This window comes from Microdochium trichocladiopsis (assembly GCF_020744255.1).
Source record: "Microdochium trichocladiopsis strain MPI-CAGE-CH-0230 chromosome Unknown B0I36scaffold_5, whole genome shotgun sequence".
NCBI classification, from domain to species: Eukaryota; Fungi; Ascomycota; class Sordariomycetes; order Xylariales; family Microdochiaceae; genus Microdochium; species Microdochium trichocladiopsis.
Genome location: NW_025763548.1, coordinates 2,473,682 through 2,500,063, shown reverse-complemented (window position 1 = coordinate 2,500,063; position 26,382 = coordinate 2,473,682). Strand labels below are relative to the sequence as shown.

General features: G+C 56.4%; 8 protein-coding genes across 8 annotated transcripts; 4 read left to right on the top strand and 4 right to left on the bottom strand.

Moving 5' to 3' along the window:
- Positions 1-20: 20 nt before the first annotated feature.
- On the bottom strand, positions 21-2,313 carry B0I36DRAFT_363051 (uncharacterized protein; the record flags this gene model as incomplete). The annotated part of the gene is made up of 3 exons (XM_046158744.1): positions 21-1,850; positions 1,936-2,202; positions 2,269-2,313. The coding sequence occupies 3 exons, from the start codon at positions 2,311-2,313 to the stop codon at positions 21-23; spliced, it is 2,142 nt and encodes a 713-aa protein (XP_046013026.1).
- Positions 2,314-2,813: 500 nt separating this feature from the next.
- Positions 2,814-5,235, bottom strand: B0I36DRAFT_323734 (6-phosphogluconate dehydrogenase). The gene is made up of 5 exons (XM_046154013.1): positions 5,040-5,235; positions 4,616-4,648; positions 3,979-4,534; positions 3,482-3,916; positions 2,814-3,398 (listed from the first exon to the last, which is right to left on the bottom strand). The coding sequence occupies exons 1-5, from the start codon at positions 5,051-5,053 to the stop codon at positions 2,958-2,960; spliced, it is 1,479 nt and encodes a 492-aa protein (XP_046013025.1). The 5' UTR covers positions 5,054-5,235; the 3' UTR covers positions 2,814-2,957.
- Positions 5,236-7,396: 2,161 nt separating this feature from the next.
- On the top strand, positions 7,397-8,931 carry B0I36DRAFT_323728 (uncharacterized protein). Its single transcript, XM_046154012.1, has one exon. It carries the CDS (start codon positions 7,658-7,660, stop codon positions 8,789-8,791), a length of 1,134 nt encoding a protein of 377 aa, XP_046013024.1. The 5' UTR covers positions 7,397-7,657; the 3' UTR covers positions 8,792-8,931.
- A 598-nt stretch (positions 8,932-9,529) lies between these two features.
- On the top strand, positions 9,530-12,336 carry B0I36DRAFT_323725 (diacylglycerol acyltransferase-domain-containing protein). The gene is made up of 3 exons (XM_046154011.1): positions 9,530-9,946; positions 10,319-10,458; positions 10,521-12,336. Exons 1-3 carry the CDS (start codon positions 9,865-9,867, stop codon positions 12,123-12,125), a joined length of 1,827 nt encoding a protein of 608 aa, XP_046013023.1. The 5' UTR covers positions 9,530-9,864; the 3' UTR covers positions 12,126-12,336.
- A 4,457-nt stretch (positions 12,337-16,793) lies between these two features.
- On the top strand, positions 16,794-18,305 carry B0I36DRAFT_349429 (uncharacterized protein; the record flags this gene model as incomplete). Its single annotated transcript, XM_046156793.1, has 4 exons — positions 16,794-16,872; positions 16,983-17,021; positions 17,109-17,178; positions 17,252-18,305. The coding sequence occupies 4 exons, from the start codon at positions 16,794-16,796 to the stop codon at positions 18,303-18,305; spliced, it is 1,242 nt and encodes a 413-aa protein (XP_046013022.1).
- A 1,761-nt stretch (positions 18,306-20,066) lies between these two features.
- Positions 20,067-22,527, top strand: B0I36DRAFT_289377 (triose-phosphate transporter family-domain-containing protein). The gene is made up of 3 exons (XM_046151673.1): positions 20,067-20,998; positions 21,105-21,408; positions 21,495-22,527. Exons 1-3 carry the CDS (start codon positions 20,234-20,236, stop codon positions 22,400-22,402), a joined length of 1,977 nt encoding a protein of 658 aa, XP_046013021.1. The 5' UTR covers positions 20,067-20,233; the 3' UTR covers positions 22,403-22,527.
- Positions 22,528-22,775: 248 nt separating this feature from the next.
- Positions 22,776-23,915, bottom strand: B0I36DRAFT_323718 (uncharacterized protein). The gene is made up of 2 exons (XM_046154010.1): positions 23,522-23,915; positions 22,776-23,393 (listed from the first exon to the last, which is right to left on the bottom strand). Exons 1-2 carry the CDS (start codon positions 23,691-23,693, stop codon positions 23,248-23,250), a joined length of 318 nt encoding a protein of 105 aa, XP_046013020.1. The 5' UTR covers positions 23,694-23,915; the 3' UTR covers positions 22,776-23,247.
- A 278-nt stretch (positions 23,916-24,193) lies between these two features.
- B0I36DRAFT_323717 (phosphatidylinositol-specific phospholipase C) lies at positions 24,194-25,970 on the bottom strand. Its single transcript, XM_046154009.1, has one exon. The coding sequence runs from the start codon at positions 25,889-25,891 to the stop codon at positions 24,428-24,430; it is 1,464 nt and encodes a 487-aa protein (XP_046013019.1). The 5' UTR covers positions 25,892-25,970; the 3' UTR covers positions 24,194-24,427.
- Between the last annotated feature and the right edge of the window lie 412 nt (positions 25,971-26,382).

The window sequence follows — 26,382 nt, the reverse complement described above, 5'->3', positions numbered from 1 at the left end:
GCACTCTGAACGTCCTGCTCTTAAATGTCCATGTCCGTGCCAAGGTCGAGGTCGGCTGTCATGTCCCCAGGCGTGTAGCCCGCGAGTGCATCTCCAGCTGTGTCGAGGTCGCCAAGCGATCCAAAATCAACAAAGTCGCCCGTGGATGCGCCAGCTGGCGTGCCCACGGCAGAAGCCTGCTGACTCGACAATGCCGGGTTGGCCGCTGCCGGCTTGGGCGGCTCACTGTCACCAGCGTTGTTCTCATTGTTGCCTGTGCCGGCACCTGTACCATTACTGCCTGGGGTCGCCCCATCCTTTGGAACCACAACCCAGTCACCAGACCCGGAGCCTTGGTCGGGGACGGTCCCAGCTGTCACATCGTTGCCCTTCGGTGCTTCAGAATCACCCATCTTGACATCGGCAGCCTCGGTCGCGCCGGCTTGCTGAGGCGCGGCTTGTGGCGAAGCAACATTGACTGGTGTCGCAGCGTTAGACTGCGCTGCAGACAAGTGTGCTTGCGGGGTCGGGAAGTTGTTTGGCGTCGAAGTAGAGGACATGCCGGTATACATCTGGTCCAGAAGACCCGCAGCAGTTCCGCCCATGTCGATGTCAGAATCGCCAATCATGATGCCGCTGTGATTCGAACCAGCTTGCGATGCCTGGCGCGACATTGCGTTGCTCCCGGAAGTGCCACCACCTACGGTCATTGATTCTGCAGCAGGGACAGCAGGAGTTGGTTCCGGCTCGGGTACTGGCTCAGGTGCAGGTTCTTGGTAGCCGCCTGCCTGAATTCTCCTCAACTCATTCACAGCCTGCGCGTGACGACCCAGCTGAGATTCGACCGAGGCGATGATGGCGTCGACTGTCTTCGTCGTTTTGTTTTGCCAACGGCCAGGCACTTCACCGTGCTCGTCAGGCCGCCCCTCAAGATTGAAGCCATCTCTGCTCGTGCCGTCGGTAGTGCTGCGGAGCTCTTTCTCTGACTTCGTCAAGATCGAGTTGTTCTTGAAACGGGCCAGCTTCCGCGCATGCTCGGCCTTCATCTTCTCAATTTCGGAGTTGGTAGACGCAATGCGGTCATTGACGCGCTTGCGGAATTCGGCAGCTTGCTCGGGATCCAGGCGGGTTTTGGCTTCAGCCGTGGAAGGCTGGACCAATGTCTTGTAGTCCTGGGATTCAAAAATGCCCTCAGTCAGGCCGGACAACTCGCCCTTGAGCCCGAGGCCGATATCGGCAAAGCCTATCTGGCCAAGGCTGTAGGGTGACGAGAGTATTTCCTCCATCCACTCATGGTTTTGACGATATCTGTGCAGGCTGATCTCTCGAGGGGTCAGGTGGTCGAACATGTCGCCTCTAGACGTATCTTCGTCATCATCGTAGGCACTATCCTGATGCGATAGAGCGCCCATGGGCGGCGCGCCTTGGGCATGTGCGGCTTGGGATGTTCTGGCTCGTTTTGAGGGCGGCCCGCTAGGCGTAGGTGCTTGACTAGGATAAGCCATTGATTGCGGTACCCCTCTGTTGCCAGCATAGACCGGCTGTCTCGGTGCCTCCCTCGGCCACCCAATCTGCGGCCAGTTGGCGCGGTCTCCGAGGATGAACTCCTTGCGCTGAATCTGCCCGCATCGGTAAAGGTAGCTGCGTGTCTCGTGTATCTGTTGTGTGCGATTATCTCTGGGCAGTTGGCTCGCATGGATTCTGTCGTTGGGCTCGTTTGGACCATAGTGGACAATCCACAGGCTTGGGTCGACTTGCGGCGCATTCGGGTTTGGAACGTTGGGGGGGATTAGGCGGAATCGTCGACGCGAGTGCATGGCGTACTGATCTCCATAGGCAAAGCCCGCCTTTTGCAGGTACATCTCCAGGATCTAGGATTCTAAGTTAGTATATCAGTGCAATCATGCAAGCCTCGCCGAGCTCAATGAGTGGCGAGCCCTTCGGGAGTGCACTTACGACACCATTGCCCACTTCCTGCTGATAGTACGTCTCCTGCGGCGGCCAGACATAGCCGTCACTGGCAAGTTGAACATTCATCTGCTGCAGGGGCTGCCATGTGAGGAAGATTGAGCCATTCTCAGGTTTGTCGATATAAGTCCAGTAGAACGGCGCCGTGTCGCGTGCGATCTTGGGAGCCTGCATCAACAGCGAAGTGACTTCATTTGGCTGGATGGTCGCCTTAACGGGATATCGATAGGTCGAGACCAGGTGAATGTGAGGCAACTAGGTGTCATCAGTACTGCATTCATCATGCGCCGCGAGGTCAGCGACGATAGAGCCGTGACGTACCAGGTCTCTGTGCACTCCGAAGCTAGGGTCGGCCATTTGGGACATCTTTGAAGGGAATTCGAAGTGTCGCGTCAGGGTCGAAGGCGCGCGTGTAACATCGACAGATTCTAATGCATCAATCGCAGTGATTGACAGTCGCGAAAGCCGTAGCGTAGTGGTATGCGACTTGGCGCATCGATGTCGCGGATGCAGGGTTGAACGAAGCCAAATCTTGGATGAGGCTGAGTGGTCGCGAACTTCGCGACACGACCTGGCGTTCTGGCTCGGCTAGGCGGGTTGCGGGTCAAGCTCAGCTCTCAGGTACGACATTTGGTCGCCTCAAAAACTGCGCCACAAACATCACCCAGGTCCGTGGCTGGTGTGCATGGCAGTGCTTAGTCATCAGCCATGAAACTGACGTCTAGTGCATGTCCACGCTCCCAAAGCCGCTGAGACGAAAACAGTGGATCTTTCGAACGCTCACGAGTACTGTCCGCATCCAATGCGTAGTGAGCTTAGATGCCATTTATCAAGCATTATTTCTTGATCTTCGGAGAACACAGTGATTGGATATCATAATTGCGTTTGCATTTCATTTCCGTTCTATAACCACGGCTCGGTTGTGCCGCCGACTGTTTCAATCTCTAGCTAAAGAGCTGCGAGCACGCATGAGAGCCAGCCCAATATGTTCCTCATTACAATTCATTAATCTAAGCCTGGTATGTCGAAGCAGAGACGTTACCACCACGTCCGGTCCAGTTGACGTGAGTGTACGCGCCCTCCTTGAACTTGTCGTTGGCGAACTCGGGCTTGATCTGGAAAGTGTGGGCACCGAAGTAGTCGCGCTGAGCCTGCAGCAGGTTGGCAGGCAGGTCCTTGGTGCGGTAGCCATCGAACCACGACAGAGCGGTCGAGAAGGCAGGGGTGGGAATGCCAAGCTGTGCGGTCTTGGCAATGACCTCTCTCCAGCCTGGCTGAGCCTTGTGGATGGCCTTGTTGAAGAAGTCGTCGAACAGAAGGTTCTTGAGATCGGGGTTCTTGCGGTAGGCCGCGGTGATGTCCTTGAGGAAGACAGAGCGGATGATGCAGCCACCTCTCCACATGAGGGCAATAGAAGGCTTGTTGAGCTTCCACTTGTACTCGCGAGCAGCCTGTCAAGGTGATATTGTCAGTAATCAGCACGAACACTTTCCCAATGCCAGTCACGAAGTTTTGGTGCACAGATCGGACATACCTCCTGCATCAGCATGAAGCCCTGGGCGTAAGAAATGATCTTGGAGGCGTAGAGAGCCTGCTCAAGGTCCTCGAGGAACTGCTCGCGGTCACCTTCGAACTTGGTCACGCGGCTGACGAACTCGAGCTTGGTGGAAGCCTCGGAACGCTCGGCCTTGATGGAAGACAAGCAACGGGCAAGGACAGCCTCAGCGATCAGGGTAACGGGCATACCGAGGTCAAGAGCGTTGATGGCAGTCCACTTGCCAGTGCCCTTCTGACCAGCCTGGTCGAGGATCTTCTCGACGAGCGGCGTTCCGTCGTCGTCGTTGAAGTACATGATGTCCCGAGTAATCTCGATGAGGAACGAGTCCAAGACACCCTTGTTCCACTTGGCGAAAACGTCACCAATCTCCTTGCCGCTCATGCCGAGACCGCGCTTCATGATATCGTAGGCCTAATGGATTTGAGAGTTAGTTTGCATGTCACGATCATGGTGGAAAGCTCGCGTGAACATACCTCGCAGATGAGCTGCATGTCACCGTACTCGATACCGTTGTGCACCATCTTGACGTAGTGGCCAGCACCTTCGTCACCAACCCACTCACAGCAGGGCTCGTTGTCGCTCTTGGCCGAGATGGACTGGAAGATGTCCTTGATGTGAGGCCAGGCAGACTCGTCACCACCGGGCATGATGGAGGGACCATAGCGAGCACCCTCCTCGCCACCAGAGACACCAGAGCCGACGAAGCGGAGGCCCTTGGTCTGGAGGTACTGGGTGCGGCGGTTCGAGTCGGGGAAGTGAGAGTTGCCACCGTCAATGATGATGTCGCCCTTCTCAAGGAGAGGAAGAAGTCTCTCGATCCAGTCATCAACAGCCTTGCCGGCCTGGACGAGGAGCATGATACGGCGAGGAGACTTGAGGCTGGCAACAAACTCCTTGTCGTCGTGAGCGCCCACAATGGACTTGCCCTTGGCCTCATTCTCGAGGAAGTGGTCGACCTTGGAGACAGTTCGGTTGTACGCAGTGATGGTGAAGCCGTTGTCAGCCATGTTCAGAATCAGGTTCTGGCCCCTGTGACGTGAGCGCGTTAGTATGGGGAGACAGGCATGGTCACGGAAGAAACGAATGAGGAGTTTGGACGGGATGACTTACATGACGGCCAGGCCGATGAGGCCAAGGTCGGAACTTTGGAGAAAGTCAGCATGATTCTCAAGGTCAAACGCAGCAAGTAAGACTGGGTTATGTGGCGGATTGGTCGAAAGCGGTTATATGGGAGGAGGTGCAGCAGGAGGAGGGCGCGGGGATCAGCTCGGTGCTCGCCTTGGACCTCCTCCGAGAACGGAATTGGTGATGTTTTTGAGACGAGCGCTGGAGGTGCATTGAGGCGTTTCAGTGAGACTTTGACCTCGGATTGCTTGAGAAGCCTGGGGCGGTTTTTGCAATGGCTCGCCAAGCAGCCGCATCCGCAGGTGGGGGTGAGGTGATGGCGAACGACTTGATCACAGCGGGGAGCGGCAGCACGGCTGACGATGGCTGGCTGAGGGGTATTGGAGGAGGGGAAGCAGCAGGGACTTACACAGCTCCAGACATGATGGGCAGGTGTATTTGGATTCGAGCACAGGACGTCTAGTCAGGGTGCGAGGAGTGCTGAGGCGACACAGTCGACGACGAATCCAGCAATCAATACTGGACGAAGGGTGCGATGAGAGAGTTTGGGATGTCGAGGGGGACGAAAGGCCGGATGCGCGTGGATGCGCATTTGTATGTCTGATGGGGCCCTTCCGTCACCTTTGCAATCCCACCCGCCTGCCACGCCCCTCCCCGAAATTTCTGGAGCGGCAACCACAGCATCCGCCTCAGGCTGGGCCGGGGTGTGCCCGCCCGCCAGGACTGGGCCATCGTCAAGTGTCCGATCGCCCACTCCTCGCCTGCAGCAACGGCGCATCCGGACGGACTAGAGGCCTGTAGCTCCGCCCAGGCATCAAACCTTGAGCTCGACCCAGCAGCCAGCCATTCATTGGCGAGCGTGGCTCAGGTGGCTGCAAGCTCCAACCGGCAAAGCTGTGCCCTTGAGGCTGACAAGAGGAACTGCAGGCCAGCGTCCCCCTTCGGCTAGGCAATCCGTGGATGCCATCACTCCCAAAGCCAGTCAATTCAAGGATATAGGCTCGACCATCAATCCACAGGCGGCCAATTCGTGCCTCCTTGTGTGTATTGAGCTGTTATCCGAGCATCCCGCCCGCGACCTGAAGGCTGTTGCGAATGACCTCATCCGTACCATGCATACCCACAACCAGACCCCATGCTATGCCCCAAAGCAAGACGCTGATTCAGAACCCAGAGCTCTCTGTGCCAACGCTCGAACTTCAACCACGATAGTCTGATTCCCGTGTGGCACGCAAATCCAAGCAGTCAAAAGTTCCATTATATTTGACACGATCATGGCTCATGGTTAAGCCGACACAAGCAGGCAGCTCAAGAGCGGCGCGAGGAGCCCCTAGCAGAGGTCCACACGCTGGTGGTGCATCACTCGCGTTTCGTAATCCCAACGGCATCCCTGCACTCGGCTGACCAAGCGGTACTTCAAGAACGCGACGGGCGGTATCCAGAATCTGCGTCATGGGCATCCGTGGTGGACCCTGAAGCTCGGCCGCTCACGCTCGTCTTCGAGACACGGCCCGATTCGAGATGGCAATGCACGAGCCTGTGAACACACCGTCTGCGAAGGCGGGGTTCGACAAGCTGTCTGGTGTCAGGCACGCTAATGATCCATGAGCGGCTCGATGTGCGGCCACTCGGCTCGGCAAGTGCACCAGGATTGGGGCTGAAATGGGTTGGTCTCCAGAATCAACTGCTGGGCAAAATAGCCTGTTCAACACGGGTCGCATTGCACCGATACCGGTTGATGGCACCATCTCCGTCGCCGATAATTGCGAGACCACCACTCCGTGCAGAGTTGACCCACAACTGCTCATCTCAGCCATACAGAAAGGACGATCCACACAACCAGATTATCCTTGGACGTGTGTCATGAACTGTGACCCCCACGGGCGGTAATTGGTAACAGCGACGCAGCCTCACGATATAGCCGCCATGTTTACCTGTTCGTATTGGCCGCGCGCTCCGAGCAATCGCCTGGCCGGCAATCGGACTCGTTGTACAGCACAACTTGGACAAAATCACCATGAGGGATTAACAATACCTGCATGTTGCCATATTAATGGTGGTTCCGATTATATAGAGGCTCTTCCGGCTGCTTACACAGGCAACCAAGAGCCTTAAATTGGGAGCACTGCTTATGACTACTTGAACAATGATGGCGAATACTTTGCGAGCGGACTCTGCGGTCCGAACATTATGAGCAAGATATCAGACTACCACCCGTGCATGGGATTGTATGCTGATTCCTCGCCAATCATTGTCACAACAGGCTGACCCATACGGAATTACATGCGGACGGCGAGCGAAAGCAGCTTCTATGGCGTTTTATATGACCGACAGCAACCCAGCCGGTGATTGTAAGGCGGCACCACTTTTTGGGTACTGTGCGGACAGCCACACCCGATTGTGTGGTTGTTGTCCCTCATGATACATCCAGTCGGCTTGGCCCGATTGAAGTGTTCGGGATATTGTGAACATCCCTAAGAAGAACAACAATCAGGCTTTCGGTAATTGCGATATATGAGAAAGAGATTCGCCATGGGCGTCTTAAAGGAATAGCACCGACATGTGCCATTCGTAATCAGAATATCCGCATATCTTTGAACAAGAACCTTCTCGAGCCCAGGGTGCGGACGCTTCCAGAGACGACGGGCCAGGCAGCTTATGTAATTGTCCCGCGGGGGCTGGCCACCTTCAGGGTTGCACTTGGGCAACGACCTCGTGGAGCCAGCCGCCCAGCGAGAGTGCGATAAGATAACGCAGCAAGAACCACCGGCTTTCAATAGTGTGCCCCGACTCTGGACACTCCTCATGGTCAAGGTCTTCAACCAGCAATCAACGACTCGATCAGCGACTCAGTACTGGCCAGTGAAACTTTGCAAGTCTCGCCCTCACGCCAATATCATCGTCTTATCTCGCCGTCAGGACCACTGGAATCACTCAGCGCACGAACGTTCCTTGTCGCAAGCGGGCTCACTAGGTACGTGCTGAGAGAAGAAAGCCAAGTCACCCGCGACGCACAGCAAGTTCATCATGTCGTATCCGCCGCCTCCAGGTGCGAATCCCAGCTCGCTTCCGCCGCGTCCTCCGCCGTCAAAGGTCTCGGGCTTCAAGCCGGCCTTCTCGACGACTACAACATCCCACACCCCAAGCCCAGGCATCAGCGCTTCGCCCTACAGCGCGCCGCCTTCATACACTGGCACTGCGAGCCACGCGAGCGCGCCTCCTGGTCGTTATGGATCGACCTATCAACAGTATACGCCCCAAGGGCAAAGTCAGATGAGCGCCACTAGCTACCAATACCCTGCTTCTACAGGGTACCCGGCAGCACAACACAGCTACTACGGCGCACAACAAGCAGACAATACTACATACTCGGCCACACCACAGATCCGCAATCCGTTTCCGGCTCCTGCGCCCCCCAGTACTGCAGCAGGCGGCCCCGGGGTAAGGACCGATGATAACGATCCCGAGCTAGCGGCGCAGATTGCGCAGTGGCAGAGCGCCTATGTCACCGACCCGACGGCATCGACCGCACCTGCTCCGGCACGTGCTGGGCCTGGCGGCGCTGCCAACCCCAGCGCCACATATCCTGGCGTACAGCCCACAACTGCCGATCCTCATGCGACCGGGTCCGACAAGAAGAAGACTGTGGTGCGGTCGGGTGGCGGTACGAAATGGACCGACGACACGCTGCTCGAGTGGGATCCCACGCACCTACGGCTTTTTGTTGGTAACCTTGCCGGAGAGACAACCGACGAGAGTCTACACAAGGCGTTCTCAAGGTGGAAGTCCTTGCAGAAAGCGCGAGTGATTCGAGACAAGGTGACGAACAAGTCCAAGGGTTACGGATTCGTGTCATTCAGTGACCCAGACGAGTTCTTCCAGGCGGCTAAGGAGATGAACGGGAAATATATCCAGAGTCATCCTGTTCGCGTGAGCAAGGCGACGACAGAGATTAAAACGGTCAATGTCAAGGACAAGCACGGCGGAGGAAAGTGGAACAAGAACAAGAACAAACACCGGCAAGGAGGAGGCGGTGGCGGAGGGAGTGGTGCTGGTCGTGGAGGTAATGATGGAGCGTACGAGGCACATCTTGGAGCGCACGGAGGCGGCGTAACGAAGCCCGGTCAGAAGACCAAGGGCGGGCTCAAGCTTTTGGGTTGAGGGACTGTAGGCGGTGATAACCACGCCGTGAGGCTTTTTCTGTTGTCGCTATGGGGTTCATTGCTACAGACGGGGTATTTTTTTCAAGCGCACGGCCTGATACTTCTGAAATATCATTTAAGCTTCATTCCACGAAACACGATAAGTATCCGGTCATGACCCTGACACGGACTCCGACGACATCAACACGACATGCCCAGCGACTACAGATCGAGCTGGGCAAGCGACACTTGGCTGGGTGAGGCTACGAAGACAGTTTCCATCAGAGTGCCAAACGCCGGACCGTCTAGTGTTGAAGCCATGGGGATGCCGTGTGTTTGTGTGGGGTCTCTAATGCAAGCCGTGCAAGCGTCCACAATTTCGGGGCAGCAGACCGACGTCATCGTGACCTCTTGGATCCGGCCTAGTCTGGCCAGCAGTTACCGTGGCCTCTGGCACGGCCATGGGCTCGCACGCAACCGCAGTGTCCTCGATGAAACTTATCCGGCAGCAACTGTGGCGGCTGAGTGCATGCGTGTTTGACTACAGAATGACGCCGGACACCTCGACGCCTGCAGAGCGTGTGACTACGGGATTGTCGCCCTCGTTAGAGTTGGGTCGGGCTGGGTTGGGTTGGGTTGGGTTGGGTTGGGGTTCTGTAGCCAGCACCACATTCTGGAGCGGGACCTGATCGGCAGGATCCCTGCTGCCTTGCAAGTGCCTCGCGACGTCAGCTCTTCCCGGTCACGTTGGAAGAAGCTTCATACATGCCTCATGCACCCTTTGATGGCCGCAGAGGTCTGCTCACCAGTGCCTCTTTGATCCACACCACTTCTTCTCATTCTTCTTCTTTTGCAACTCTTCTCTCGATTGTGGCCTGCCAAGCCTGTTTCTGACTCCCGACACCGCCAGGGGCTGCACAGCACCGCTCCCACACCTTCCCGCGCCGGCGCCCACTTACCTCCCGTCCCGACGGCTGGCCATTGCAAGCTTTCTGGACTGGCGCTACGAGCTCAGAACAGCGTCATCATCGCCGCCGCACACCGCGCATCCACGCACCACGCGCACCCAGAGGGAAGCCCAGCAGGCGGAGCATGGAAAAGCCTGCCCTCGAAGCGTCCCCCGAGCCCACATCTCCCGTGACCCCCAACAAGCCGCCGCGATACTTCTATCTCGGTATGTCGTGTCTCAGCCCTGCCTCTCGTCCCATTCCTTCCTGCACGCCCAAGACAACAGACGAGATGAGGCCCTGGCGGCCATGGTTGTCCTTTTAACTGCCCTTCCTGTCGCAATATTGCACTCGGCAACCTCGTCTTCCTTGACTCTGCACCGGCCATCCTCCCTCTGACGTTGTCCTGCGTGTCCTTCCTGGCGTCGCTCCGGCGTAACATCTGCCCATCATGATGGCCGACCTCCCCAATCTCCATGGCCGGCGCATCGTCAGACCAGAGAGTCTCCATCGCTCTAAACTTCCGTCCAACCGCCGTGGCCAGAAGAACAGCTCTCAGTCCGATACGCGCAGGCATTCTGACCAGTTTCCCGCTTCAGTTTCTTCTCCCAGCCGCCAGTCTAGCCACTCGTCAACACGCTCCGCAGACTTCACCGCAAGCGTTGCCACCTCACAACTTGATAGTAACGGGCGACGTGGCGCTCGAGAGTCGCCAAAGACAGACTCGTCTCGTACTTGGGTATGCGAATCCAGAGTTTCGCGAGCTAAGATACCACCAACTAACGCCAGTCGGCAATACAGGTCATAGATCCTGACAGTAATTACACCTCAAGACCGCCCACTTCACCTATTCCCACTCGCAATTCGAGCGCAGCAACACCGACAAGAACGCAGCAGGCTCCAAGGCGTGGGCAGTCTGTATATCGTCTCGACGGCACGATGGGTGCCGTTGCTCCAAATATGATGCCTTCCCCTCCGCAGTCTGTCAAGGATGATTCAGTCAAGGTCCAAACTGTCTCCTCGGATCCTCGTCAACCCGACGCCCTCAACACGCAAGGAGGCAACAGCTCCCATGAGGGATCTTTCATTCATGTCCGAGATTCAAAGTCGTCAGCCTCAAGCAAGCTGAACCTGGACGATGAAGAATTCCCAGCTCCAGGGCAACTTAACGGATCAAAGAAGAAGGACGACAAGGCAGCATTAAACGCATCGGAAGACGAGAAGGACAGAAATGACCATATCAACAGCCTCAGCAATGCTTCAAAGATCAGCTACGCTTCTGCACTCAGAAAAGACACCCAGATGGAAGAGGACGACGACTCGTATCCGGAACTAGATGACATGGGCGCGGAGATGGTGCATCAACCACCTAAGCCCAAGAAGAACGGAGGTATTAGATGGGTGCCATTGAACGTGCCGTTCAAGCGCCGAGGACAGACTCTGGCCGTGCTGCTCCACAGCTTGTGCATTGTCATTACCGTATCGTTCTTCTGCGCCTGCTGTGCTAATCCCCTGGTCTGGCCACTGCTGCTTGTGTATCTTCTACATGTGCTCAACGACAAATCAGCGACCGACGGGTCGCTGAAATATCGCAGCGAACGTTTCCGTCGCAGCTACCTCTGGCACCTCTTTGCCGGTTACTTTCCCGCCAGGCTGCACAAAACCCACGATCTTCCTCCTACTCGCAAGTACATCTTCGGCTACCACCCCCATGGCATCATTTCGCACGGGGCGTGGGCTGCTTTCTCGACAGACGCCCTGGGTTTCAGTGAGAAATTCCCCGGCATCACCAACACCTTGCTCACACTTGAGTCCAACTTCCGCGTCCCGTTCTACCGCGACTACTTGCTCGCGATGGGCATGCGCTCTGTGTCGAGGGAATCTATTGTCAATATCCTTACGAAAGGCGGTATGGACGGCGAGGGCATGAGCCGCGGTGTGACAATCGTGGTCGGCGGCGCGCGAGAGTCTCTCGAGGCCGTTCCCGGCAACCTCCGCCTCATTCTGAAGGAGCGCAAGGGCTTTGTCAAGATCGCCATACGGACGGGCGCCGACCTGGTTCCCGTTCTGGCTTTCGGCGAGAACAGCCTCTACGATCAGCTCGAGAAGGGCGAGCACCCCATGCTGCACAGGCTGCAGATGTTCATCTTGAGGGTGTGGAAGTTCACATTGCCCTTCATGCATGGACGCGGCATTTTCAATTACGACGTCGGCATGATGCCATACCGCCACCCGCTGAATGTCGTGGTTGGTGCGCCTATCAAGGTTGTACAGTCTACGACTATCGACCCTGCCGAAGTTGACAGGCTACACGAGCTGTACGTCAAGGAGTTGGAGAAACTGTGGGAACACTACAAGGACGAGTTTGCGCAGGACAGAAAGGAGGAGATGCAGCTCTTGTCGTGAGCGCGTAAGGCTTGTTTCAGTTCCGGATTGCAAGAATAGAGAGATGGCTGATTGACATGCCACGGAGTAATATGGAGTAGTGGAGTATGGTGTATTATTAATTATTAAACCAGGCTTGAATTCACGGAAGTAGCTACTTTTTGGTTTCTATCAGTTGCTAGAGACGGGGACGATGTAGTCCAGAAGTGAAGGAAGAGCCCTTTCGTTAGAGTTTGCCCAGTCGACCTCTTCATCAAAAGATGAGCCGAGACAGATCTCGTGGGGGTAAACACTGCCGGCCACGCTACTGGCGCACAATGGCGTGAGCCCGACTTTGAAAAATGGCAGCGTGCCCGGAAATGAGGCCGAAATCACATGCAATCGGCTCATCAAGGCTGATAACAGGAAATACGACTGCACGGCACCCGCAGCACGGTGAGACACTCATCATATGAAGAGGTGTGTATTTGTCGGGGCTCTCTGTCCCTCCTTCGGGGGAATGTCCCCCATTCCCTTGGTGGCCCTGTTGAGTCAGATTGGCTGCACCGATTGGGATTTCGCGTAAGTGTGTGTGCTTGTGTGTGTGTGTCTTTGTATGTGTGGGAGACGGGTGAGCCAGCTGTCTCACCTCGCCTTGCCCAGACATTTCCCGCCTCGCTGGAAATGAGGATCATACACACAAACACACACACAGCTGGCGGAGATAAGCCCTTCTGTGTTGGCATGTCGTTTGAAATGAACCTCCGGGAGGCCGGTCGGGTGTTTTTGCGAGGATCGATTGGGTCCGGGCTTCAGGGACAAACCAGCATGGACGTGGTATTTGTTGTGATCATCTCATGGGCGCATTCGTGATATAGTGAGTAGATTTTGGGTGCGTGCTGTCTCATCGTTGTCGTCGTCGTCACATGTTATCTGCGCCTGGCTGGCGGGACGGCGGCTCCTCGATCAGTTACTGCGACGCTGAAAGAGTTGTGGGCGGGCACAAGCGGTTGGCCTTCGCCCCGATCTGCATCTTGGCCTTGGTTAGCAGAAGCAGAAAAAGGAAAAGGAAAAGAAATCATTTCGTCTTCAAGGCAAAAGGAAGGGATGTAGATTTGCTAGGGGGAGGAGGTCGTTTTGGTCCAGCTGCAACTCAAGCATAGTTGATGGGGAGTGAATACCTTACACGGACGTTCCATTTCATACACATCTTGCGATCATTTCATCAAGTCCAGCGGCAGTCGTTCATGTGTGCGCAGGCCGAGTATTGGGCTCCGGGATGAAGCTGCTCGGAGTGTGTAATTGCGGTCTGAGACAATCCGACGACTTGGCGCATGATTCAACAAAAACCAGCCAGGGGAAGGCTGTCGTCCAGCAACATATCGTTATCGTAATGAGCACATAATCTGTTTTGGATAAAGAAAATAAAAATCTGAGACTGAAAATCCAAGAAAGAAAGAGAGAAAAAGTCTAAAGGGTACGAACCAAGTCTCTTCATCTCCATAGGCGCTTGCCGGCCACGACATTGTAGCATGTCACTCTCTGGTAGCCGTGGGGTCAAGAATTGACTTTAAAGACTGGACTTTCTTGCAGAGTTTCGCGAAACGAGCTACCGAACTGAAAATGGCGTCGCTAATGCTCATCAACAAAGCGCGGGAGAACTTCAGCTCAGCCAATCCATACGCACCAAAGCTACATGTTTGCGCCCTTGTACGAACCAACAAGGCCTCCCACTCCTGCTTTTCCAGTCATCTGGGAACCGAGCCGGGGAGATGTCCCCCAAAACGAACACTTCTTCCCCCCAGCCCAGGATCTTGACCTCAGCTTCGATAAACCAGACAAGGTGTGCATCGTATATAGAACCAATTAAATGCTGTGATTGTAGCTGCATCACTGCAGTGTGCTTGCGCCTTGCCAGGCACTCAGAAAGCGTTTCTCACAAGGTACCTTATGTAGGTACACGACTCTGCACCTTGACGTGTTCACACGTTTTCCTGGCTTCTGGATTTGGTACATGTGTCATGCTGGCCATCATCCGGACAACAACACCAATCACTCTGCTCTAAATACACTTCTGTACGGCTCTCTCCAAGTTATGTAACGCTCACAACACTGCCCAACCCAAAACTCGCCACCGAGTTGTCGCTTTGAAATGCAGTCGCAGTCGCAGTCGCAGACGCAGCCGCAGAGGGCGAGGCCAGAGACTCCGCGACAGAACCGCTCACGAGTCCCACAAACAGGAGCAATCATCTTGGTCTTGTCGCGCGCGTGCGGTGTCGCCCTGGCGGCTGCGAACATCGCCGTCGTAAACAATGCCAAGCGCAAACGGGGTGACTCGCGAGAGCAGTGGTGGTGGACCGTGGGTTTGGTAAGTGACTACCAACCCTCCCTCCCCCCGGGACAACAACAACAACAACAACAACGGAATACATAATCATCTGCCTAGAACTGGCCTACTGCTGACATTGAGGTCCCGTTACCGTCAGTCGGGCGTCGCCATAGCCATTGACGGCCTGGAGATCATCCCGCTGCTCGACTTCACGGGCACAGTCCCGCGCATCCACCCTTGCGCGTTCATGTGTGTCGACATCATTGTGGCGTGCGTCGCGATCGTCGTGGTGGCACTGTACTACTTTCTCGACTACAACAAGAACATGGGGGTCGTCCTGATGAATGGAGGGCTGATGATTACCTTGTGTTTGTGACTTTTACGGGCTTACTGTGGGATCTCTCTCTCTCTCTCTCTTCTCTTTTCTCTTTTCGCTGTATATCCTGTACCTGAGCAGTTACTACAAGTTGAGGGTGCCAAAGTCTGGGTCTGATATTGAGGAATTGACTAATCGAGGCGGCGTACAGAGGCATGAGGGTGTTGCTGATGACCTGGGGATGTGCTCGGACGTGTTGCTGGCGGTGGGGAGACAAGCCCACGGAGGCCAGAGCTCGTGCTGAAAGCAGTGCAAGCGTCGAGCTGCCTGCAGTCGCGCAGAAGGCACCGGCTGGAGGACCCCTGGGAACAGCTTGAACTATGGGCAAAGGCAAGCTCAAGAATACTCGGTCTTTGGGACTTTTCGAGTTTTCATCACACTGGGATGAGGTGCGACGATCCGGAACTGTGGAGCCGTCATCCTGGCGAGAGCCTGTCCGAGGCCCAGATATCACATAGAACCAAGCGGAAGGAGGAGAGGGATGAACAACAAGAGCCGGCCTAGGCCTCCCCAGCACACTCACAGGAGAAGATGTCGCAGATATATGACCTTTGGCCACGGAGACAGGTCTTGTCTTGTTTTGGACTGTCAGTACGCTGCTTCAGCATCGGGGCATTTTTTGCTAGCGTGCGGGAAGATCTGGATGCCATGCCGCGCAGACGTTGGTCGATGGGCATCATCCCGTTGCCGGCTGGGCGACAGCACGAGTGCGCACAGACGTGACGTGAGGCCTTTTGGAGGCGGCATGGGAGGACGGCACCGCCATTGCGAGACGTGCCTGCATCTGAAATGATAATAATAATAATGCTCGACCGTGGCCTCTGCTCCCTTCTTGTGGCAGCAATTCACGGGTCCCGGACACCCCGCCTTGCCTTGCCTTGTCCGGTCGTTGCTTCCGCTCGGGCCTCCGCCCCCCGAAACCGCCGGGCGCCGCAACGCCGGCAGCACGTGCGGGAGGCCCACCCATGTTTCCCATCATGCAAGGCCAGCCCGTGGGAGATGAGCCTGTCAAAGTGTCAAAGTGTCAAACACGCCTGCCGGCCGATCTCTCCCGCCTCACATCCCTGTCCTGGTTATTTGCGTGCAATGTAGCCGAGTCCCTCGGATGGCCGTTTCCCCCCTTCATCTTCTCCACGGGTTCGAGTTCTTCAATGTCGTTGTGGCCAGGACGGCTCCACATTATATTGCAAACGCAAGAAACAACATGTCTGTCACTTCTGCAGGTACGAAGCTGAGGCAAGACCAGATACGTATCTAAGGCAGGCACAGTGCACACTGCTCCCCAGATGGCCAATTGTCCCCCTTGTCCCGTAATGGCAGAACTGGAATAGAACGAGCGGAAGCCTCTCGGTTCACCAGTTGGCCCTATTGCACAGCGGGACGATGCGCGTGGGCTCGGACAAGCAAGGACCATCATCCCAAGACCGCGGGACACAGTGACACTTCCTGCGTCATTTGCCAGGCGCGGCACTAGCGCAGGGACGACTTACACCCGCTGCTCCCACTATAGACCAGACAGTCATGACAGATTAGACGTCAAAGTGCCAGAACTGAGTCCACAGCATCCACAGAGTCCATAGCGTCCACAGAGCTACCCCTGCTGCCCCTGCTCGTCCCTCGTCTGATCGCAGACGTGCTTGCCTTACTCCGCCATGGCAACTCTTCAAGCAACCCTCGAGGGTGTCGAAATGGTGAGAGAGGCACTAGTATATATTTCCCTCGTCAACCCTCGGAAAACACCAATTCCTTTCTCTCTTCCCTCCTCATCCCAACAACAGTCGGCCTCTCTTCCTTCCTTTCCACACTCACTTCCATCAACCCACTTTCAAACGCCGGCCAGCCCGTGCTTTCCAACATTCATTCTTCACGCTCCCTCGAATAACGTGTATATCTATACACATATATACATAGACGCATTCTCTATCTCTCGCATACTCTTTCGCAAGGACAGGATCCGCATCTTTTCAAGTCACTTGAACAACCAACCAAACACGAACCCAGCAAGATGAAGTACTCCGTCGCCGTCGCCGTCGTCATCGGCGCCACTTCCGTCTCCGCCATGCCCGTGACCGGCCCCGTTGCTGGTAAGTCAAAGCGAACACGCCCAACGCCACGACGCTTCACAAAAGGGGGAAGCCTAGATAATAAGGACTGGTCAGAACGCTAACAATACTGGGTTTTTTCGTTTCCGCAGCTCTCCGCGAGCGTGGCTTCTTCGACAGCATCGGCAACTGTAAGTCATCATCATCTCGCCCTGTATATTGCAAAGTTCGTGTTTCGGAATCAGCTTGGACTGACAGGGCAACGACAAACTCGACAGACTTTACTGGTGGCTCAACCAGCACCACTCCTGCCGCTCCCGTCCAGAGCCAGCCCGCCACCACCACCAAGTAAGCAACTTGCTGCCCCATTTACATCACCAAAGCCACAAACTCCAGACTAACAGCGATTCCTACCACACAGCCCCGTCGAGGATGCCCTCAACACCATCGTGGGCGGCGGTGCCCTGTCCCCGCAGATCATCCGCCTCCTGCAGGACGGCTCGCTCGCGCAGAACACGCTCGCGACCATTTCCAAGAGCGACGCCTCGGTCAAGGTCAAGGGCCTCCTCAAGGACCAGCAGTTTCTGAACAAGGCTGGCGCGCTCTTCACCAACGAGACCTTTATCAACGAGCTCGCCACCGCCACCGTCAGCACCCACGCGAGCGCCCAGGCCGTCGACCTCATCGGCAACGCCGACTACCTCGGCTTCCTGTCCGGCATCGTGGGCGACAAGGACATCTTCAACGCCGTCGCCGGCGCGCTCGCTGGTGGCAACTTCAACCTCGGCGGCTTCCTGAGCAGCAGCGCCCAGTCCCAGGCCGTGTGGAACTTGGCTGCCAGCCTGACCGGCGACGCCTCGCTCGCGGCCAAGCTCGAGGCTCTCTTCACCGACAAGGTCTTCATTGCCCGCTTCGACGCCCTTCTCAACTCCAAGGGTGACTTTGCCGCTGTCCTGACCGACATCCTCCAGGACGGCGAGTTCATCGCCCACGTCTGCAACATCCTCGGCCTCAGCCCCGAGCTTACGGCCAAGATCACCGCCCTGTTCAGCGCCGGCGCCAACTTTGGTGCTTCTCTCGAGGCCCTCCTCGGCGCTGACTTTGCCGGCCAGATCACCGGTCTCATCGGCACCGGCAGCATCGGCTCCCTGATCACGGGTGCCCTGAGCGGCCTGGGCAGCTTCAACGCCATCATCTCCGGCTACCTCTCCAGCGGCACCATCGTCTCCGCTATCGGCAGCCTGCTCGGCAACGTCAACTTCACTGGCAAGTTCACCGCGCTCCTCCAGGGCTTCCTGTCGGGCAACCTCGACCTGAATGCCATTGTTGGCAACATCACTGCCGACATGGGCTTCCTCACCATGATCACTGGCGCTCTCGGCATCCCGCTCAAGATCGTCCAGACCGTTGTCGCCAAGATCACTGCCTCTGGCTTCTTCAAGGTCTTTTTCGGCTTCTTCAACGTGGGTAACTAAGTATCTGAAATCGGCGCGAGGAAAAGGATCCGTGCTGTGCTTTTTTCTTTTCTTCCCTCCCTCAGAGGGGTAAAGCTGTTTCTGTTTGAGACGGTCTTGCCCACTCATCTTTCAATGTATGGAGTAGCGGTTGGCTTTTGTGCTGGACAGGCAGGAGAGGCCACTGCATGGGGTGATTTTCCTTCTTTTCTTGTGTTTTAGATGGAGGAAGAGTTGTACAGTAAACTGTTCAGCTGGATAGCGGGCTCACAGTTGAGAAAGCATGATCAATGACCTCGACATTGGGCCTTTCTGGCTGATCAAGTGCATGGCATGATGTCGCCGAGTGCTTTGTTTGAAAGTGATACCTGTCAGATCCTATCGACCGCGACTTTCTGGTCCGTTCATGGCAGTAAACCATCTTTTCCCAAACTGGTGCAATTCGCCTGGCGGCTGCGACATGCCCGCTTGGCGATGTAGAGTGATGTGCGTGTTTGGGAGGTTGGCCTTGCTGGCCGATCGATCGGAGCCCATCGAGGCCAATCTGGGCAGCTAAAGAGGTGCGGAGACGAAGCCGTGAGCACACGTGATGACATTGGGGTCTGCGATGGATGCGTGCGGCCCCATATTCCTGGCCCGGCGCATCCGACGCCCGAGGACCCGCGCTCGTGGGTCAGCTCAGCGTGCGGGATGCCCTGCAACAGGGATCGATTTTGCGGTGAGGTGCGGTGGCATGCACAGAACGGCTGTCTGGACGGCAGCGGGCGCCCTCCCAGCAGAGAGAGTGATCGCCGCCAAGTGCCAAGTAGGTTGACGCAGGACCTGGGGAAGACAGGGGGGGTTATTTTCGAGGGCTGCACATGACTTGCTGCGAGGTGGTCGCCGTTTGCGTGGACCAGACAGAAGCTGCTGCCAAGCTTCGACGCACAAGAAACAAGGTTGTTGTTGCCTTGCCACACCGCGACGAGTGATCCAGGAATGTCCCTGTCGCTCTGGCTTTTGACAACGCAGTAAGCCTGTCTCGGGTCCCGCCGCTGGGCTGCCTGCCACAAGGACTGGCGACGGACGACCAAGGCGCGGCACCTCCTCACAGCTGGGAGAGTCTGAAGGCGATGGATGGCATTGGGTCAACTCGCGTGTACTGACTGTCCAGCACGCATGATTCAGGGAAAGAGCGGTGATGACAGCGTGCAGAAGTAGGCACGACCAGTCCAGTCCTTGCAGCTCCCACAATGGATAGCACAAGCTAGTTGCGTACTTAAGATGGCCTCTTTTAGCGCTACCCGGTAAGCCCAAAGGGAGCCAGCATCCCGTGAGCCAGGCTCACGCTGGCTCATTACCGTGCATTGACGTGCACCACCTCACACTAACTGATGTATGTGGTCGCGTGTGGCCCTGGCGCGCGCAGCATCAAGGGATTAGGTTTCGTCCCGCAGCTGAGCGTGCCCCTGCAATTCCTCGGGTCTGGGGTTCCAAGGCCGCGCCAGAGAGCAGGGCAAGACTTGCGCCGTCCCTCTGGGATTCCACGAGACCGTCATGGGTGAGGTACGGTCCAGCCTTCCAGAACCTCTAGACTAGCCCTCCCGATCGTAGCAACAGGCTCGTACAGTCTCGCCCCGGCATGACAATTTGAGCTCCACAGATCATCCTCGCTAGGCGTCGATAGCTCCAGGCGTCCCCCCCTGCCGGCGCACAGCTTGCATTGTTCCAGCCAGAGACCCGCTAGCTGGACCACTCCACTGCCACTCAGCGACAAGAATCCCTTGCTGCTCAGGGACCAACCAGGCCACGTTGGGCATGGCTGCCCCAGCTGCCAGCAGGTCACCCGCTCCAAGTCTCCCCTACATGCTGTATGTGCATGCGTGTGTGTGTGCCCTATCCGACTCACGATTGCCAATACTCGACACCCGTCGTCGACCACAGGGCACCCGTGATCTGAACTCCTGATCATGTCGTCTTTGCTCACCAACTCAAGATCGCCATCCTCTTCTTCTACCCCTCAGCGCCAGCTCCACCTCCACGAGCAACAACAGCAGTCAGCTCACCTCGCTCTACCCTCCAACCGCCCTTCCCGCACCGCCGTCGATTCTTCCGGCAACGTTCTCCTTCCAACATCTCCGAGCCTCGTCGACACCAGCGCGTCCTCTCCTTCGGCCGCCTCGACCAGCTTCCGCGCTGACCGCCCTGCTACCAATGGTTACGGCATAGGGCGCTCGTCCTCGCCTTCCTACGCGACTTCGTCTCACCTCCGCAGTCCCGACGACAGTATAGAGATGGATCCCATCACGCCTGGCGGGCATCGCCGCCGCCGGAGTACCCTGACCGGTTCTTCCAATGCGCCTCCAATCGCTTCTCGGACGACGCGGCCAAGAGGCAGTAGCATCATGGGCGGCCCAAGCGAAGCTGCTCCGAAGATTTCAGAAGAAGCCAATTCGGGAGAGTTCGCGAGGCAAGATCACCGGGCGAATCTAGACAGCGATGGCTCACTCTCGGACGAGGACCTCCACGATGACGAAGAGACCGGGCTCACGAAAAAAGACAAACGGAGGAAGAAGGCGAAGAAGCAGCGCAACACGCGACTTGATCAGAGAGTCGCCCGGGAAAACCTTTCCGACGAGCAGAAGCACCTAGCCGACCTCAACGTTGCAAGGAGGCTCGCCATCAACCTGGTCTTGATTGGTCTCTGGTACATTTTCTCTCTGTCAATATCTCTGGTATGTTGTTGGCTCCAATCCTTGGCCGTCGGCTGTGTTCTGGCGCCAAACTCGGTTTTATTTCGATGGTTCGGCATAACTGACAAGTCTGTATCGTCATTTCTAGTACAACAAGTGGATGTTCGATTCGAGTCGACTCAACTTCCCATTCCCGCTCTTTACGACTTCTATGCACATGCTCGTGCAATTTTCCCTAGCTGCGATAGTCCTATACTTCTTTCCTTCACTACGACCAAACAACGGCCACCGTGAGTCGGACCTAGGCCGGTCACGTCACGAAGCCGAACCCGATAGGCCGGCAATGACCAAATCATTCTACTTGACGAGGATAGCACCATGCGGTGCAGCAACTGGGCTGGACATTGGATTGGGCAACATGTCTCTGAAGTTTATCACCCTGACCTTTTACAGTAAGTGATTCCAGCATGCTGTACTCAGTATGGGGTTCTTTCGTTTTGGGTTCGGCGGCATTCAAGTACTAACAGTACACCTTTAGCCATGTGCAAGTCCTCCTCGCTGGCGTTTGTCCTCATCTTCGCCTTCGTTTTCAGGCTCGAATCTCCGACGTGGAAACTGGTGGCTATCATTGCGACCATGACTGGCGGTGTTATAATGATGGTCGCTGGCGAAGTACAATTCGACCTGACAGGATTCGTCCTCATCATCTCGGCGGCCTTTTTCTCCGGATTTCGCTGGGCTCTGACACAGATCCTCCTCCTACGCAACCCGGCCACTTCGAATCCATTCTCGAGCATCTTCTTCCTCGCCCCGGTCATGTTCGTGGCTTTACTCGTGATCGCCCTCCCGGTCGAGGGCTTCTTCGCTTTCGTCGAGGCTGCACAGGGGCTCAGCCAAGAATGGGGAGCCATCAAGGCACCATTGATTTTGCTATTCCCTGGCACGATTGCGTTTCTAATGACGGCCAGTGAGTTCGCTCTGCTGAAGCGAAGCAGTGTCGTCACCTTGTCTATCGCCGGCATCTTCAAGGAAGTCGTCACCATCCTGGTTGCCGCAGTGGTGTTCGACGACAAGCTCACGCCCATCAACATCAGCGGCCTGGTCGTGACAATCTTTGCAATCGCATGCTACAACTGGATCAAGCTGTCGAGGATGCGCAACGAGGCGCAGGCCGAGGCGACCGGCAAGACCTCGGGTAGCGGCTACCAGACCGCCGCCTCGTCCGAGGAGGAGGACAAGGACGACAGCGACTCGGACGACGAGGATGTGGGCCTGCTGGCTCACGAGGAGAACCGGCAGCTTGACAGCAGCATGATCACACTGGACGGCGACATCATCCCGAGCCCGCCGAATCGGGGCCACTCGCGGACGCCGTCGCAGCTGCAGCCCGGCTCTGGAGATGAGAGACGGGGCGGATATCAGAGCGACCATCTCAGAGATGACTAAAGGAACTACCTGTCGTGTCTCCAGTGACATATAGATCAATATATAGCACGTATATGATGATACTGGATATCATTGAGACGCAACGAGAACCGCGACATGTATGCAGGTCGTGTACTCGCCCGGAGATATTTTGATTACAAGCTTGTGTCCACTAGTGAGCCCGTGCCGTTTCGTGAAGCCGATAGTTTGCTCGCAAACGGCAAAAGGTGTCTCGAATCTCGAGCCTGTTTTGCGGCTGTCGGTGCGAACCTGTTGTCAGATTATCGGAGCGGGGGGGACCGGTCAGACTGTTCACCATAGCCCGGAAATTGTGTGTTCCGTGGGGCTACACGTCATGCTTGTTGTGTACAATGTGCTTAAATAGGTCGCGATTCTCTTCGGGCGGACTGTTGTCATTTGTGATGTTCAACAAGCCAGTCCACTCTGAGGCATGTCACGTGTGGTTGATCATAACGTGCACTGCATGTACAAGGATGGAAACGGCAGGTAGATTTAATGCGCATTGAAGATTTGATAGCTGCTGTCAATCATTTTGCTCAAGTCGTTGTGCGTAGAAACAGATCCTTCGTCTCCTCAACCAATTTCCCATCAAGGAAATTCAGTCATGCACACCCAGAACATATACAACACCAATATGCTACTCATGCGCAACCTTGCGCTTCCTACTCCATCTCTACAATCCTTGCCACGATTGATACTTCATGAAGCAGCCCGAGGACTCGGACTTGGACGTAGGATGTCGTAGGACCAAACAATGCCTGGCATCTTTGAGTGGCGGGAATCACCACACGAGGTTCCAATGTCTTGCAAATCCTGGGGCGAGCACACAGTGTGTGTGCACGCTTTTATAGAGGCTCGTAGCCGCCACTGTTGTGGGCGGCGCGGTTGGAGAAGAGCCAGTAGATGATGATGCCACCGATGGGGAAGAGGAAGACGAGGAGACACCAGAGGAGCTTGTGGCTGACGGGGCGGTTAGACTTGAGGACCTCGACTGCAGAATTTCGAGAGATGGTTAGCATGTTGTGTTTTCCGCCTGCACGTACAGGGAGCATGGCTGGCAATGGCGGACAGAGCGGCAGGAAGGGGAGCAGTGGGAAATCTGGAGGAATGGTGACATACTCCAGACAATAATATCGAGGACCAGAACGATGAAGCCGACAATGCCGCCGCCAGTGCCGTACTGCCACGGGTCAGCAGCCGTGGTCGAAACCTCGTCGGCGACCGGGGCCGCAAAGGCGAAGATGGCCAGCAAGAGCTGGAGGAAGACGGAGAGGTGGTAGCTGTGCAGCATTTTGACGACGTTCTGGATCTCGACTGCTTTGTGGTGAATGTCTTTGATGTACTCTGGAGAGAAATTGCTTGTCGTATTGGCAGGTGGGAGGGAGAAAGGAACAGGCGAGGGTAAAGAAGCGTCAGCGTAGTTACCTTAAGGTAGGCAGGCCACGAAATGATCGCTGATGACGGCAGAGGGATTGGCAGTGACGCTCGACCCCAGAGGGAGCAGGTCCCAGGCAACCAGGTTTGGCATCAAAGAGAAACAACACCTGACCACGGCAGTGAAGCTCGTCTATTGGCCGCAGCAGGCAGAGCTGCAGGTGCCCGGTTTGAAGCTATCCCCATGTGGACAAACCTCCCCCAACTGTCAGACGAGCGCGCGGTGTGGTGACGTCATTTGTGCAGCATCCACTTTTCGCGGACCAGTCGCTCCTCCCTTGTCTGACGGGATGCGATGGCAGCGATTCATCACCCCCGCATTCACAGACTCCATGAGCCATCGTCTTTGAGCCGTCATTGGATGGCATTGGTCGCGTAAGGAGTCGGATGCTGTGCGCCAGTCACAGTGGGCACAGTGGGCATCTTTCTCAAGTCGAAACGGACTCCAGCACTTCCAAGGTTGCCTCCATGACAATTGTTTACTTAAGTACCTCAGGCATTGTTCATGGTCTTCCAGGCTCTTGTGCGTTTCCAGACTCATATGAGCTGGACAATACCCAACTAGCCGGACGGGTTCCAGCTGGAACCGCGCTATTCTTTCATCTGCAGGCGGGCGTTCCAACCTACGATACACCGAATCAGGTCCCAATCACCGTCCTGCCCAACCCAGTCCGTGACCACGATGCCCGTAGCAGCGTCGCCTACCTTCAGGCCGTCAGGGCCCTTTCCGTCCTCGCCATGACGTACGCACAGATACTCGATGATGGCCGGATTGGCTTTGGCCGCGACCTTCTCGGGCCAGCAGCTGGCGTTGAAGAAGTTGCTTGCGCTCAGAAAGTTGATGAAGAACGGCTCCGGCTCCTTCTCCCTCTCGGGGAAGCCGACCTTCTCGCCTGCTCGCTCCAGGTGTTTCCGGGCCAGCTCAATCTTTTTGCCAATATTCGTCGACTCTCCAACTTCATAAAAGTCCTGAACCCGGGCGATACCACTGCCAACCCGCCCGTCCTCGCAATTGTCTGGCCAGGCGCTGCCGTCTAAACCCCAGCCTTTCCCATCGTGCTCCCCTCTCAGACTGTCGTCGAGGACATGCCTGCGTAATAGAACTATCTTGCCACGGGCTTCTCTGAGCCGGGGCACCCACGGACGTGTAAACCATCGCTCTTTGTTACCCTCGTAGAATTTGTCCTTCAGGATCCTGGATAGCCTCTGGTCTGATCCCTTGCCCGTGCCTTCACGCTTCACACTCATGACGAGCGTCTCCGACGGATTCGCATCCAGGAAAGCATACACCTCGTCCAGCAGCTCCCGAAAGTACTTGGTGCCAGTCAGGGAGATGGGGAACGCGCTGTGCACCAGGGACAGGTTGTCATGGTCCTCGCTTACGGAGACGCGGATGTCGAAGAAGCGCACGCCGTTGTCGAGCTGCTCCCGCACGCCGGCCGCCTGGCAACGCACAGACGGCAAGGCGACATGGCACGTCGGGCTGTTGTGCGTGCCAGGGATGGACAGAGCCGAGAGGGGGAAATCGTCCTTGAGCTCCCGCATCCAGCTCGCGAGGTTGGCAGAGCTGAAGATGGCCAGCGTGCACCCGTTCTGCACGTAGACGGCCGTGTACTCCTTGGGGGCGCCGTCCAGGCGCTCGAGCTCGATGCTGCGCGCCGAGGCACCGGGGATGTCGAGCCGGTAGCGCTGGCCTTCTTCGTGCTCGAAGGTCAGGCGGACGACCTCGCGGGCCGGGTCCGGCGAGCGGACATCTGTCAGCCTGGTCTCGAAGCGCGGGACGACGATTGACACGTCGCGGCGGTCGCGGCCCTCGCCTTGGGGCACCGCTGGCCGAGAGACCGGGGCCGACGTCGAGTTGAAGAGCCCGGAAAGCTTGCTGGTGATGTTTGCCACGCCGCCGCTCTCGACGGGCTGGGCGTCGAACCGCTCAACCAGCTTGAGCTCGAGCTCCGTGATGGTGAGGTTGCGGATTGTGAGGTCTGCCATTGTCGCGAGCCGCGAGTCGTTCCTGGACAGCTTGCCGCCCGTGGGCAGGGGTAGGCAGTCACACATGAGGACAGGATGCGGCGAGATGCACGCCAGCCACCAGATCGTAGCGGGATCTCGGCAGGGCGTCACACCTCACAAGCTTCCAAGGTTGTGAGTCCTTTGAGTTCCAGGTCCTGTGGGGCGTCCTCCTCGGCGTGCTAAGCCAAGTATAGCAGCCCCCCCACACGCTAAACAACACCACTGGCAGGGTTCCCAGGCAACTTGTCTGGGGATCGTGTAAGTGGACTTCGTGAAAGCCCATTCGGTGTCATACGCTGCTTCTACTAGGACATAATGGCGCAGGCTCTCAATTTTATTTCCCTATGCGTCTGGCCAAACATCAATGATCCCCAGTGAGAGTTGGGGCGTAGCATCAGCAAGAGTCGGGCAACGACAAACTCGAAGTCCATTAATACAGCAACTCGTCTAAACATTCACCACCATGAAATTCGCAGCAGAGCCAACATCTCGTGGGCCATTTCAAATAATCGTCCCCGCCCAAATAGCTTCCAAAT

Excerpts from the sequence above, each read along its gene's own strand:
- B0I36DRAFT_323734 (XM_046154013.1), bottom strand. Across the intron at positions 3,917-3,978 it reads ACATGCAGCTCATCTGCGAG|GCCTACGATATCATGAAGCG; the intron begins GTATGTTCACGC and ends CAAATCCATTAG. Across the intron at positions 3,399-3,481 it reads GCTTCATGCTGATGCAGGAG|GCTGCTCGCGAGTACAAGTG; the intron begins GTATGTCCGATC and ends TCACCTTGACAG.
- B0I36DRAFT_323728 (XM_046154012.1), top strand. The coding sequence starts at position 7,658 with ATGTCGTATCCGCCGCCTCCAGGTGCGAATCCCAGCTCGCTTCCGCCG.
- B0I36DRAFT_323725 (XM_046154011.1), top strand. The coding sequence starts at position 9,865 with ATGGAAAAGCCTGCCCTCGAAGCGTCCCCCGAGCCCACATCTCCCGTG. Across the intron at positions 9,947-10,318 it reads GCCGCGATACTTCTATCTCG|TTTCTTCTCCCAGCCGCCAG; the intron begins GTATGTCGTGTC and ends TTCCCGCTTCAG. Across the intron at positions 10,459-10,520 it reads CAGACTCGTCTCGTACTTGG|GTCATAGATCCTGACAGTAA; the intron begins GTATGCGAATCC and ends TCGGCAATACAG.
- B0I36DRAFT_289377 (XM_046151673.1), top strand. The coding sequence starts at position 20,234 with ATGTCGTCTTTGCTCACCAACTCAAGATCGCCATCCTCTTCTTCTACC. Across the intron at positions 20,999-21,104 it reads TCTCTCTGTCAATATCTCTG|TACAACAAGTGGATGTTCGA; the intron begins GTATGTTGTTGG and ends CGTCATTTCTAG. Across the intron at positions 21,409-21,494 it reads TATCACCCTGACCTTTTACA|CCATGTGCAAGTCCTCCTCG; the intron begins GTAAGTGATTCC and ends GTACACCTTTAG.
- B0I36DRAFT_323718 (XM_046154010.1), bottom strand. The coding sequence starts at position 23,693 with ATGCTGCACAGCTACCACCTCTCCGTCTTCCTCCAGCTCTTGCTGGCC. Across the intron at positions 23,394-23,521 it reads CCTCGATATTATTGTCTGGA|TCGAGGTCCTCAAGTCTAAC; the intron begins GTATGTCACCAT and ends GAAATTCTGCAG.
- B0I36DRAFT_323717 (XM_046154009.1), bottom strand. The coding sequence starts at position 25,891 with ATGTGTGACTGCCTACCCCTGCCCACGGGCGGCAAGCTGTCCAGGAAC.